At 47.3% G+C, this 14,342-nt stretch overlaps 1 protein-coding gene across 19 annotated transcripts in view; it reads left to right on the top strand.

The window, feature by feature from the left end:
- Nucleotides 1-14,342, top strand: part of LOC110527478 (bromodomain adjacent to zinc finger domain protein 2B) — a 69,343-nt gene that overhangs the window by 26,168 nt on the left and 28,833 nt on the right. For all 19 annotated transcript variants that reach the window (XM_036982904.2, XM_036982903.2, XM_090240356.1 and 16 more), the window contains exon 3: nucleotides 13,934-14,113. In XM_036982904.2, the coding sequence (XP_036838799.2) occupies nucleotides 13,936-14,113 (178 nt within the window). In that variant the 5' untranslated portion in view covers nucleotides 13,934-13,935. The remainder of the gene's footprint in view (nucleotides 1-13,933; nucleotides 14,114-14,342) is intronic.

Here is a 14,342-nt window from a genome sequence, read left to right as displayed (position 1 = left end):
CAGTAGGATGCATGTGTTTGTTCTGGATAATATTGTCGTCGTCAAGACATTCTGTTTATGGAAATCACCCAAGTGATACTAATATATCTGAATATAGCTTTAGGGGGGAAATGGCACCGTGTTGTCACATACATCTAAACAAACTGTGAGCATATTCAGTGTGTATCCACTCCAAAACCTTAATATATTCAGGACATCTGATCCATCTCCCTCTCTCATTCCCGCTCTCCCTCTCTCTCTCTCTCTTTCTCCTCCCCCCTTTGATCTGAATAACAATAGTATCCACTCATGAAGACATATGTAAAATAGAACCGTCAAAATGTTCAGCCCTGGTGGCTCAAGAAGCCCTTGTGTACTGAACAGGGCAAAAACCATTAGGCAACACACACACAAACACACACACACCCCCTCTGGCAGGCAGATATGACACAACGGCTCCTGCTGTTATTGTCTGTTAGGCAGCCAGCGGTGCATTTGCGACCCAAGATGGACGCTCCCAGAGTGACGTCTGTTGTTCGCAGGAGGAGAATGGAATTTCAGGATAGCAGAGGGAGAGAGAGAGAGCTCAGATAATGTCGGGCTGCTGTTTCACTCACAGCCTCTTCCTGTTTCTGGGGCACGAGGCGTGAAGGGTGTCTGTTTTATCTCCAGACCACCAACCCCTCCCTACAACTCACAGACCAGGAAGTGCACAGCATTGGTTGACAGGAAATCTTAACATGTTATTTTGTGTGTAAATCCTGCTCTCTGCTGTGTCACTGAGTTCATTGTCTATGGAGTCTATTGAGTTTGTTGTTATAGGAAATCAGAATCTGCCATAATAATCAAAGTAGTGTAGCTTAAAGCGCAGATACAATAGACTAGGCTACAGTATCTCGCATGTTGTCTTTCCAATTGAAATGCCTGCCTGCCTGCCTGCCTGCCTGCCTGCCTGCCTGCCTGCCTGCCTGCCTGCCTGCCTGCCCGGATCTTTGCTTTGTTATGACTTGTTTGTCTTTGAAGGGATGTCTGGTTCTCCCATAACAATTGTGCAATTGAAGAAAAAAAAACTCTCAGCTCAAGAAAAAGACACCAATAGAATGGAGAAAAGACAGAAGTTGAGTCAATGTGAATGAAAGAGAGAATCTCTCCTTTGTCTGCGTGTGCGTGTTTGCATGTGTGCGTGTGGCTGTTGCGACCATCGGCAGTGCTGTTGTCGGGTGCAGGTGTTTGCACTTCAGCCAGCCTGCGTAGCTATGGAGCTATTCTTCCCTCACAGGTTTGATGTGATTTACTCTGAACATCTGTCTCTGGCAGGTGTGTGGATCCATGAGGTCTTGACTCTGATCGCATGATATAGATATTACACAGGGGCGGGGGGGGGGGGGGGGGGGGAGTGAGTGTGTGTGTGTGCGTGTGTACATGCCTGTGTGAGACGTATAGCTGAGCAGCAGAGAGAACATTCTCGCCCCCAGGGATCAAACATGAATCCCACTGCTCTGTAATCCAAACCTGTATTTTGTCTGGCTGACCAGGCAGACCCTCCAACAGTGGTCTCTGGCTTGATTTCCTGTGGGTGAGTGGTATCAACAGATGAGGTGGACTCCGGTATCCGGCTGGCCAAATGGGGAGTCTACTCCTGGGGCATAAATCCAAGCTACACCTGCTTGGTTGAATCGTGTCTCAGTGGAAACAGAAGAAATATAAGAAAATAGCCTACAGAGCTTTAACTGTTTTCAGGCTATTTCTCTCTCTCCCTGTCCACTGCTACTCCTACCAAAGTTCAGATATCTGGTGACAGGGGGCAGCAGGAAACGCTGTGATTGGCTCCTCGCTATGAGGAAGTGCTGGGCTCCCGAGGAGGAGCCAGATGGGTTCCAGTTTCACATCAAACGCTGCCATAGCACTGTAGCACAGCTCGTGTTGCTGTGGGGCAATGAGAGAGGGATAAACAGTCGTTGTGCTGAAAGCGTTTGTGAAACCAGTCCGTTATTGTTGGAGTCACTGCTGCTCTGTCGGGGTTTACTGTAACTATGAAGTTGAACACAGTCAGGAAGTGGGGGTTTCTGTTCTGGTTTATCATTGAAAATCATACAAGGAGGGAGCAAATGTGTGAAGATAGGCTACTACACCATCTGCTCAGAACCCCAACCTCAGTCATCTTCAAGAGTTTTAAAGGGTGTTTTAAGGTTAGCCTGGACAGAATTGGAGAGAATTTGAGCCAAATATGTGAGAAGAATCTTCAACTCATCACCAGAGCCATGAGTTTTCCCTTGCCATGTTACTTGTCCCCGGGAAAAACTCCGGGCGCCTAGTCATCACGTTTCAGCACCTGGTCATCACTGCATAACATGTGGCGACATGTTCTGCGTCATTAAAATAAAGTACGTTTGTGAATTGAAGAAACAGAAGGAAAAACAAACGTATGTTGGCTCAGCTAGCCGGACATGTTAAGTGTTCAACGCCATTTGCTGCACAAATCATATTACCTGACAATGATGGAAGAAAATGCATGTGCAACTAGACACATTCAATTTAGTGCCGCTAACGGTGAAAGCCAGTGACTTGTACAAAAGAGATGCTTGGTCTGTTTCGGCACTCTTAAGGTACAGCAATTTCATCCAAATTAGCACGAGTCAATGGAGCCCAAAGTGAAGCTGATTGTCTTCTGTTTGAAATTCCAGCCTAATTGGTTAGCATGGGAGGGAAGGCGGTGCAGTATCTGTCTGTCATTTTTTGCTTGGGTTGTCATTAAAGGTTGTGCGAAATGAGTGTCAGAGTTTATTTGCCTGGGGTGTTTTATTCTTTTCTTTTATTTATTAAAACCCTTCGCGAATACAGAATACATCTTTTGACTCCGCTGTGCTTTCAAACTTGTAATGTAATATAATTGTAAATGAGTGTTAGACGTTCAAATGTATTTCCTTGTTGGGTTTTTTTTTTTCATCTAAAAGATGTCTCTCGGGTCCCTCCCCCATTCTCATCACAAATGCAAATTTCTCACATTAATGAAAGAGGCTTAGTTGAAGGTTGCGGTGTAGGATGGATGATACACGCAGGGATTGGGCCGCACCGTATCCTCCCACACATGGTGGAATCGTCTTATCACGCCGGCAGTACTTTTTACAGTGACTGTAATGTGTGTAGCTAAGCCAGGTGACCGTTGCTGTTAGCATAGCGCCCGTAGCATTGGCCTCTATGGGAGCAGGGCTAATGTAAACAGTGTGTTAGCGCTGCTGGGGTGAGTGGAGTCATTGACTGTTAATCATTGTTCAACAGAGAGGCTGTCAGGCCACAACAACACGGTGCAGGATTAATCACTGCTATAGATCCCCATTTTTTTATGCAGGGTCCCTTTTAATGGCAACGTTTTTAGTCATTAGGCTCTACTTGTTACATATAGGAGCCGGAAATAGTCAGTTGTAGCTAAATACTGTTAAGGATTTTTACACTTCAGGCTATATTTTCACTTTTCCTTGAAGACGAAGAGCTATTTAAGGCTATTATCTGTTAATCAATAACGTATAACATTAATGATGCTATTAATAAGACGTATTGACACAACAATTATGGCATCTTTAATTGTAGGTCATTTCCTGAAAGATGATATAATCGTGGGCATGTCTCTAGTTATTTCTAAGTCTCAGCCCTACTTCAGTTACAGCTCTAGTTTGGTTTCTACAGCTCTAGTTTGGTTTCTAGAGAGAGATTTTCGAAGACAGGGGTTCTTCTGAGAGTGAGAGGAGCGTGTTCTTGGTAATTAAAAGGCAATTTTCTGAAATTGATTAGATTATGCTAATGAGGGAAGATGATATCAGGCAAACGTGGGAGAGAATGCCAGTCCAGCCGCCATTACACGCAGGCGGGCCCGCTCGCTGCTTTTCTTTCTGCCGAGTGCTTCATAAAATGTCAGAGCGCTTCTCTCTCTTCTCCCCGAGCAAGACGCTGAGAGATTGCAGCGTGTGATGCACAGGCAGCTAGCTATCTCACCTGCTGCACTCTGTGTGTGTGTGTGTGCGTGTGCGTGTGCGTGTGCGCGCACTGGCCTCTCTCATGTAGCATTGGAGCAGAACGGAGTGGCCTTCTGCCTGCTGAGTTCTCTCCCGCTCTGTCAATAAAGGACCACAGACTCTTTTCCAGCCTGCTTTCCCCCGTGTTGAACAGACAGTAGAGCGTCAATTCAGTTCCCATCACTAATAATCGAAATGTCACCAAAAGCCTATCGTTCAGCGGCGTCTCTGACAACCGAGCTGCTGTAGCTGTCGCAGGATTGTGGTAGTTGTTGCTGCGATTTCGAGGACTAGCTAGCCTCCTCGGTCTTCCATCAGTTTTACTAGTGGAAGGTGTCCTGAACGGGCCTGGTCGTGAAACGACACACGTGTGCACTAACACCTGCCCGTTGATACAGACAGATGCTGCAGCACACCCCCTGCAACCTCCGTTAGTCCTCTACACATGTAGAAGAGTAGGTATCTGCTCTGCATATGCCGTGTTGCCTATTTGCACAGCTCAGTCAGATGAAATCAAACACGAGGCTATCTCTTTAACTGAAATCATAATTACACAATTATGCGAACTCAAGAATGCGTCCGGGCGCTGTAAAAACCAGCCAAGCTCCAGCAGGAGTGAGCAGAGGGGAACTGGGGGGGAGGTAGGATATAGGAAACAAGCTTTGAGAGGGAGCCTGGAGGCTTCATTTAGCCACGACAACAGTACATGAGCTCATTACACACACAGAGAGCTCTCAGGCCCAGCCCAACACACTGCAACACGTACACATTCAGACAGCAGCGGGAAACATCAACATTTAATGGGATATCTCTATCCTGCTAGTCCTCGTCTTCCTGTGCTAAAGGAACATTAGGCTGAGCCACCAGTGTTAAGGGGTTTACAACTCGGCTGAGGGTTTTTAGTAAACCAGGACTCCTGGTAAAGCCTACAGCCACTGAATATCAAATATGGCCGCCGGTACACCCACCAAGGGAACATTCAGTCAAATGTTTCTCCTCACTGAGATACGTAGACATTTTTACATGAACATTTGAGTCATTTAGCAGACTCTTTTATCCAGAGCGACATGCAGTTAGTGCATTCATCTTAAGATAGCTAGGTGGGACTCCTGCATATCTCAGTCATCGCAAGTACATTTTTACCTCAATAAAGTAGCAATCAGCAAACGTCACAACGGGCTTATGCAGAAACGCAGCCTAAAACCCCAGCATTCATTTGAATGTGACGGGAATGTCCGTTTTATCAATGCCAATTCTACGAGCATATCTCTCCGCCGTCAGCTGATACAGTCAAAGTGGAGTCACATAGAATGAGCTTTGACCACATATTTCTGTCTGCACTAAGGAATGCTTGATCAGGAGTGAAGCATTGGCCGTCTCTTCTTAGTCACTGGTATATCCCCCTCAGCTTAGAAGTGGCTAGACATTCATGAAAAAAAAGTCATTATAATCCTATAATAGTGTGTAAATGTACATATCATTGACACATTTTGTCGTTTGAATGACTAAGCATGAGATGTGTAAAATGTATTGAATTGCACCGAAGTTGGCCCATTTGAATTGCCTAAAAGTTTAGGCCTATTTAATTCCAGGAAAATAGGCAGAGTCAGACTTGATGGGAGAGATTGTTGCTTCTGTCATTGCGGTGTGTATTTATAACAGTTAGCTCTGTTGCTGGCTAAACCGGGCTGTGCTGATGCTCGCAGGACACTCCACGATTCTGTCACTTTCGTTTTGTCTTGCGTTTGACATGCATGTCATCTGTATTATGCATATCTGGAGTGTAGCAGTCGATCTCTCCCTCCCTCCCTCTCTCTCTCTCTCTCTCTCTCTCTCTCTCCCTCTCCCTCTCCTTCTCCCTCTCTCTGTCTCTGTCTCTGTCTCTGTCTCTCTCTGTCTCTCTCTCTCTCTGTCTCTCTCTCTCTGTCTCTCTCTCTCTGTCTCTCTCTCTCTGTCTTCCCTGTGTTGCTAAGCCCCCTCCTGTTCCATTTCTCCCCTATGCCCACACACATGGCTGTTGTGGCTGATACACACAGTACTAGACTGTTTATTGTACCCCGATGGAAAATGTTGTGATTGTTCTAATGTTGGACTGGACCTGGAAGCAAAAGCTGTGGCCTTTTGGTGAATCGACCCAGCTCTGTGTGAACTGTGTCAATCCAATCCTGTATGAATAAATCTTTTTACTTTGTTTCAAATTGCTTTTTTGGTGAACCACCTCTTAGGGGACCAATTGACACTTGAAATGAACATGACAATGATGCTTACAGTGAATGTGTGTGTGTGTGTGTGTTAAAGTAGAGTTTGCTGAAGTGGTATGAAGTGTATAATTCTCCACCGATCAAAATGACATGTTATAAATGTCAGGTCTCAAGTATTACAGCCTTTTACAGCCCAGCCACGTGGCTGGATATCTATGTTGCTATGACATTTTCGGAGTCTTCTTGTCTATCTGAAAGTATCAGATTTGTCTCATTTACGGTCCTTCTCACACCAATTGAATGTAATATAATAATGATCAGTAATAGATCCTCACCGGTGATGGAGCCTGGGGGAAGAAGCAGTGCAGAATAGATGATTTAAAACTGAACAAGGGTAGGAACCAGGAAGAGTATATGTCATGTATAGTAACAGCCAAGTGTAATTATCCCTAACAAGCGTTGGCTTGCCTCTCTCTGTGTCCGTGTCTCTATGGTGTTTGTTCGTTGTGGAACACACACACACACACACACACACACACATTCCTTTTCTCTCTCTGCGTAATGGAGACTTCTAAATATATCCGGTTTGGGGCAGATCTGAATGTGCTGCGACGGGCGGTAATGAGGGAGAGATTGGCTTGTGGAGAGAGAGCAGAGGGTGGAAGAATAGCAAATTCATCAGGACTGAATCACTCACTGAGAGAGCTGCCTGTCTGCCTGCGTTGGGCTTTGGTGTGGCTAATGATCTTAAGACCCCACAAGGTTTCCATGGGGACATATTTGATGATGGCTCTATATGCAAATTGAGCAGCGTTTCGCCTACTATTGCTTAGGTGGGTGGAGATGTTTGCTACATAGGCCTGCCAGTCGACACCTACCTACCCCTCCTTTCTCTTTCAAAAAGCAGCCTGAGTGAAAAATGATTTCTGCTTCCCAAAACGACAGAGGAAACACATTTCCCATCTTATTCCCGGTGTTGTTGACGTGTCAGGAGATATATTCCTACTGTAGGTTAGCTGAGAAGTACCAGTCTATCTGTGTGGCGTGTAGAATGTAATGTTTCCTCCCTTGCAGACTGCTGCATTCCAGGAGGGACAGGGTCCTAGTGGCCCGAAGGGCCTGTTCCTCCTCACTGAGGTACGTAGACATTTTTACATGAACATTTGAGTCATTTAGCAGACTCTTTTATCCAGAGCGACATGCAGTTAGTGCATTCATCTTAAGATAGCTAGGTGGGACACCCACATATCTCAGTCATCGCAAGTACATTTTTTCCTCAATAAAGTAGCAATCAGCAAAGACAGAGCTAGCAAGGGGAAGGGGAAAAGTTGTGTTAGTTCACAAAAGGCTTTTTTATTTGATTGTATAAATGTTTTGGGGGGGGGGGGGGGGTGCAGTGGCATTATTTAAGACACTCTTGTAAAGGAATAGACTGGTAGAAAATGTAGGCCTCCCGTTAGATTCTCTCCAGTCAGTTGAAGTTATACTGAGTTGAGTTTAGTTGTAGGCGAGCAGAGTAAGTTCTAGCTGTGACAGTTCTGTCACAGACAGACATTTGACATCTAACACAAGTGACAAGCTCAGCTACCCCTCTCTTCAGTGGTTTCCATCCCGGGCCCAATATCACATTATTGTCGCTGAAAACCACAACACAGATTGCAGTGGGAGTGTAGAATCCGGCTGCCTGTCTGCATGTTTATGACTGTGAATCAAGTCTTTCAGTACAGGAGGACTGAGCGGTTTTTCCCTGTCGGTGTGTTATTGCCCTGACAGTCACCACTAGCGGCCTTGCAGTGGAGTTGGGCTCTGGTGAATTAAAAGCGGTCTGTGGATTGGCTGCAACAGTACAGGAAGGATACCGCTGCCAAGGCGGTGTAATGGGGTGAGAGATGTTGCCCTTCCCAACATGCTCTGCTCTGCCATCTGTCGCTGGGCGAGTGTGCAGAAAAGGGGTGGGGTTTAAAGAGCAGACTGTGGCCACTTAACAGTCAACACACACAGGGGCATTGTGCGGTGTGCCCATTGGCCCAACTGTGCTAGGCTATGTCACTGTTGTTACCCATCATCGTCGTGTCTGTCTGATGCTGTCTGTGCTGTGACTCAGTAGTCTGATAATAGTCTGAGGTTTAACCCGGGACAAAGGCCATGGCTTCCTGTTGGCATCATGTCACTTCCTGCCTAGTGGTAGTGTTTGTGTGTGTGTAGGCGGGGTAGGGAGGGGATCTGAGTAGAACGATCTGGATTTGTCTGTGTCACTTAGTGTTTAGTGCAAACAAGACAGCCATGAGTAAACAGACACACACCGTGAAAAGGTAAACAGTGGGGACTGAAATGTGCAAGGTCGGGTGTAGTGAGGGATATACTGGTAATTCCTCAGTCTGGGTCCATGACCCTTCTCTCTCTCTTTCTCTCTCTCTCTCTCTTCTCTCTCTCTCTCTCTCTCTCCCTCTCTCTCCTCTCTCTCTCCCTCTCTCTCTCTCTCTCCCTCTCTCTCCTTCTCTCTCTTCTCTCTCTCTCCCTCCCTCTCTCTCTCTCTCTCTCTCTCTCTCTCTCTCTCTCTCTCCCTCTCTCTCCCTCTCTGTCTCTCTCTGTCTCTCTGTCTCTCTGTCTCTCTCTCTCTCTCTCTCTCTCTCTCTCTCTCTCTCTCCTCTCTCTCTCTCTCTCTCCCTCTCTGTCTCTCTCTGTCTCTCTGTCTCTCTGTCTCTCTCTCTCTCTCTCTCTCTCTCTCTCTCTCCTCTCTCTCTCCCTCTCTCCCTCTCTGTCTCTCTGTCTCTCTGTCTCTCTGTCTCTCTCTCTCTCTCTCTCTCTAGAGATATTTGGTCAATGGAAAGTACAAAACGCCAGCAAGAAAACGTCTAGATGGAGTTTAAGCCTGTTTACAATGACATAACTTCTAGATCCACGATAAATAAAGGGGCTGAAAGAAGGACATAATACGAGCGTCTGGTAAACAGCAGTGAGCATACGTGCTCTGTCCCCAATCTCTCAAACTTTACTCTCCTATTTCTGCTGCCCAAGTAGTGTAGTGAAGCGGTGATACTAAACGGCCCAAATGGCACCCTATTCTCTATACAGTGCACTGCTTTTGACCAGAGCCCCACTATATAGGGAATAGGGTCCCATTGGTGACGCAGTACAGAGTGCTGCCTGCTGCAGGTTGCTCTGCTCTTTGTCGCATTAAGGCCTCTAATTGTGTTGAACAAGGCCACGGGACACTGGCCATGACGGGTGCCGGAGGCAACACAGGAGCCGCCAGTATCACCAGGCAACCGTCGCACAGCAGAGCCCCAATGGAACCCAGAGCCGGCTCCACGCTTCAGGAGGCCGCCTCCAGTTTCACATCGCACACATCCAGCCAATCAGTTTAACCAGTGTGTACAAGGAAGATGCAACTACAGTGGCATCCATATCGTGGCTAATTTTCGCCTCATTCACTGTATGGATTTACAAGTGGGTTTTAGGTCCTTTATGATTGAGATGTTCTCTCTGGTGTGTTGGGGAAATGACAGAGACAAGAATAAAGGTGTTTGTTGAATGCGGAGATGTGAGATGAAGAGGCGAAGATAGGCACAACACTGAGGGGCTGTAGGGGGAGAGAAACAGAGAGGATAGAAAGAGAGAGACGGAGGATTCAGGCTGAGAGGCAGGCAGGCAGTGTGTGACTTTGAATAGGGTTAAGACATGGGGAATAATGCGTTTTCCCCTCTCTCGCTCCCTCCATTAGGGCGAGAGGAGACAATGTGTCCACACTCTGACTACCGCTGATCCATGCTGATGACTGTTGCCGGATTATCTCTGTTAGCATCGGCCATCTGTTACTGCGGGGGGAGAAGAAAGAGGCTGGGGAGAGAGAGAGAGACGCACACTACCAGCAAGGGCCCAGCGCTGTCCTCCTCGAAACATGCAGCCATTCGACACACATAATGTAAACACACACACACTCCTATAGTCTTAAGCTCACAAACACACACACACACACACACACACACACACACACACACACACACACACACACACACACACACACACACACACACACACACACACACACACACACACACACAGCAGAGAAGAGGAGGAGGGTCTTCTTCCACAATAGCAGGGACATGTGAAGGCTGCTATCGAGGCCACATCCACTCATAAAAACCCAGCTAGCGAGCTGTTTATATTCCCAGCAGATCTCCTGAAGGGCCATTCTTACCACCATTTGCAGCTTGTTTTGGCAGCTGAATGGTGTGTTGTATATGTGGACGTGACTGTGATTCTGCCGGGGTAACACATCTTATAAATCATTTGGAGGCTATTAGCATAAATCTCTCCTCTCGTAGCATCCGCGGCCTGCTGTTTGGTCACAATGCAGCTCGCTGATTGGCTCAACGTTACCTAAGTCAAATTAATTTAGCCGTTCACGGAGATTATACCGCCCGCCTTATACCGCCACTGTGCCACGCAGTTAATTACCTATAAAATCAAGCTAATTCTGATGCTAAATCCATTTTAATTTATCATAATTAAGTCGGGATTGGATCCTTAAATACCTCGGCGGTCCATTATTGTTGCAATCATTGTTTGCTGCGTCAGGTGGTATTCTCTCCCCGCTCCAATCATATGATTCTTAATAGATTTAATAGTACTAAGTGATCAGTTTGTTGTCGTGGACGTCGGAATTAGAAGAAGAGGGACAGTCGTTTTGTCTCATGTGGGGGAGAAGAAGAATCCCTTGTCAGAGATGCTGTGTAAGATGAGATGAGGGGGAGGGTTGCTTCTTCTTCTCTTTACCCCAGAAGGAATCGCTTTTTTAGAGGAAATGAATTCTCTTCACGTCTTGGGGTTTTGACAGGCCGAGGCATAAGTGCAGATATTGAGAAATGACAGGAATGGTTTACACGCCATCATTCATCCCTGGTGGGGTTTGTTTCTGCGTTTCCTTCAGACAAAATGCCTTCTCTTTCTCTTTCCCCCTCTCTCTGTCTCTCTCTCTGTCTCTGTCTCTCTCTCTGTCTCTCTCTCTGTCTCTCTCTCTCTGTCTCTCTCTCTGTCTCTCTCTCTGTCTCTCTCTCTGTCTCTCTCTCTGTCTCTCTCTCTCTGTCTCTCTGTCTCTCTCTCTGTCTCTCTCTCTGTCTCTCTCTCTGTCTCTCTCTCTGTCTCTCTCTCTGTCTCTCTCTCTGTCTCTCTCTCTGTCTCTCTCTCTGTCTCTCTCTCTGTCTCTCTGTCTCTCTCTCTGTCTCTCTCTCTCTGTCTCTCTCTCTGTCTCTCTCTCTGTCTCTCTCTCTGTCTCTCTCTCGTCTCTGAATTGCCATTTGAAATCACACCGAATGATCCGCTCCGTTGACTACCTGACACAAAATAAGCCCCCCGTCTCATTTTGTCGGAGAGATGAGCCGTTGTTTTTTACAGTTTTTATCTGCGTCGTAAAACCTGATCTCCATCCAGCCGCTATTGATTGTCACCTGTTTATCTGAGACAATGGTGACAGCAGTGCAATGGTGAAACTTACATTTGAGCAGAGAGAAAAATGTGTTTTATACTGAATTAGAAAAATATTGATACAGCTTTTCGCAAACCACGGTCATTCAAAAACGGAGGTTTTATTGCTAAAACACGCGGTTAGAAAGGAAGCCACAAACGGCCTAATGATTTGGATAAATGGACCTGTCATGTCAGTGCATGAGGAACGGGTCCCTCCCACTGACCCTTGACCTCTCTGGTAAGTACACATGATCACGGGTGTGTCCCAAATGACACCCTGGTCCCTACATAATCCACTACATTTGACCAGGGCCCATAGCACTCTGGTCAAAAGCAGTGCACTACATAGGGAATAGGGTGCCATTGGGGACACAGTGCACGGCCCATATTTGCCACAGAAACAACTGAACCGCAATGGCCGCCCTGCAACAGTCCTCCTCCAGCACCACGCGCAGTAGCCAGGCAGCAGCCAGATCCCCGAGGATTGCAGCAGGTTTTCTTGTCATTTGCGTACCACACCCCCCCCCCCCTCCCCCCCAGCCTAGCTCCTGGCTGATACTTGATATTCAGAGGATAGCAGCTTTTGTCTCTGAGATCTAATCAGTGTCCCTGCGCCTGCTGCAGAGGAGAGAGAGAGAGAGGAGGGGGACTAAGGCAGACTGTTTATGTGTAATGACACAATATGAAAGGCAGCCTGTAAAACACAATCTGCAAACTGTGCTTTTCAAGGGGATTTTCCTACCTGGATTAGTGTCAGGCAAAGGGATGAAAACGGAAGGAGAGAGGAGAGAGTCAGGGGCCGTGTGATATGGGAGAGATTTTGTGTGTGTGCGTGGCACGTGTGTGCATGTGTGAGAAAGCGTGTGTACGTGCGAGAGAGTGTGTGTACGGGTGTGTACATGAGAGAGAGAGTGTGTGTGTGTATGTGTGTGTGTTCTGCCTGCCTGAATGTTTGTGTAGGAGAAGGTGGGTAGGAGGGAATAATGGAGTAGAAATAAGCGACAGTGGAATCATCTAACCTTGCCGTTGTCTCCCGAGGTTTATTTGCGCCAGTGTTGTCAGTAATGCTAGTTCTCTATAAGGCTGTTAATGGATGGGAGCACAATAGTTCCACAGCCGAGAGAGGCCTATTGGGTCTTAGAGGAGTCTTTGAAAGCCCTCTGTATGTTTTGTACAGGGCTGAAAGAAAGTGGAACTGTGAAGGCTTTAGTTTGCCTGTTAACTACATCCACTGTGAGGGGGGGGACTGTTTTACTCTGTGAGAGGGGGGACTGTTTTACACTGTGAGAGGGTGGACTGTTTTACCCAGTGAGAGGGTGGACTGTTTTACCCTGTGAGAGGGTGGACTGTTTTACACTGTGAGAGGGTGGACTGTTTTACCCTGTGAGAGGGTGGACTGTTTTACACTGTGAGAGGGGGGGGACTGTTTTACACTGTGAGAGGGGGACTGTTTTACACTGTGAGAGGGGGGACTGTTTTACACTGTGAGAGGGTGGGCTGTTTTACACTGTGAGAGGGGGAACTGTTTTACCCTGTGAGAGGGTGGACTGTTTTACACTGTGAGAGGGTGGACTGTTTTACACTGTGAGAGGGTGGGCTGTTTTACACTGTGAGAGGGGGAACTGTTTTACACTGTGAGAGGGGGGACTGTTTTACACTGTGAGAGGGTGGACTGTTTTACACTGTGAGAGGGTGGACTGTTTTACCCTGTGAGAGGGTGGACTGTTTTACACTGTGAGAGGGTGGACTGTTTTACCCTGTGAGAGGGTGGACTGTTTTACACTGTGAGAGGGTGGACTGTTTTACCCTGTGAGAGGGGGAACTGTTTCACTGCGTGTAAAAAGATCTGGGAACACTCTTGTAAATCAAATAGAGATTCACGCTATGTGCTTCTGTGCATGTGTGAACTATGTGTGTGAGAAAGAAAGTCTATGTGTGTGTTTTGTCCATCCAAAATGTCAGACAACCTCTTCTCTCCCCTCTCAGCTGAACACTTGTCATTTACTGTCATGTTAAAGTGATAATGGTCACTAATTCCACCCCAACCCCCCTCCTTAAGAACTAGTGACCCCCCCCCCCCCCCCCCCCCGGGCCCATGAGCTCTGAATGGGAGGTGGGGGGTGTGTGGGGTGAGTGTGGTGTGGCGGGCAGCGGGGTGTGTGTGGCGGGCAGCGGGGTGTGTGTGGCAGGCAGCGGGGTGTGTGTGTGTGTTTCTCTCTTTTCTCTCTCTCTCCTCTGCTTTTGTAACGGTGCTGATTGGATTGTGTTTGACAGATATGGAGTCTGGAGAGCGGCTGGCCTCCCCCGCGCCCCCCACCCTGCCCACCGCTCGCACCTCCTCCCCTGCTGCCTCCTCCTCCTCTTCCTCCTCCTCGTCCTCCCCGGCTCCCCACTCCAAGAGCAGTCTGGCCCCCAGCCCTGCAGCCTCACTGGGATCTACCCTCAGCACCTCTGGTAAGACTGCTTCATCACTCCGTGCTGTGCGTCACACACACACACACACACACATGGTCAACACCCTGTTAAACTGCATATGACTAAATACACAAAATGCACACTTTAGACACACTTTACACTTCCTACAGAGAGACTGGTTTACAGAGACACTGGTTAATAACCACTGTCTGTATATATAGAATAGAACAACCCCTCCATAACTACTGTCTGTATATATAGAATAGAA

This window comes from Oncorhynchus mykiss, chromosome 7 (assembly GCF_057628025.1).
Source record: "Oncorhynchus mykiss isolate SJ-2025 chromosome 7, ASM5762802v1, whole genome shotgun sequence".
NCBI classification, from domain to species: Eukaryota; Metazoa; Chordata; class Actinopteri; order Salmoniformes; family Salmonidae; genus Oncorhynchus; species Oncorhynchus mykiss.
This window is presented reverse-complemented; position numbering and strand designations above follow the sequence as displayed.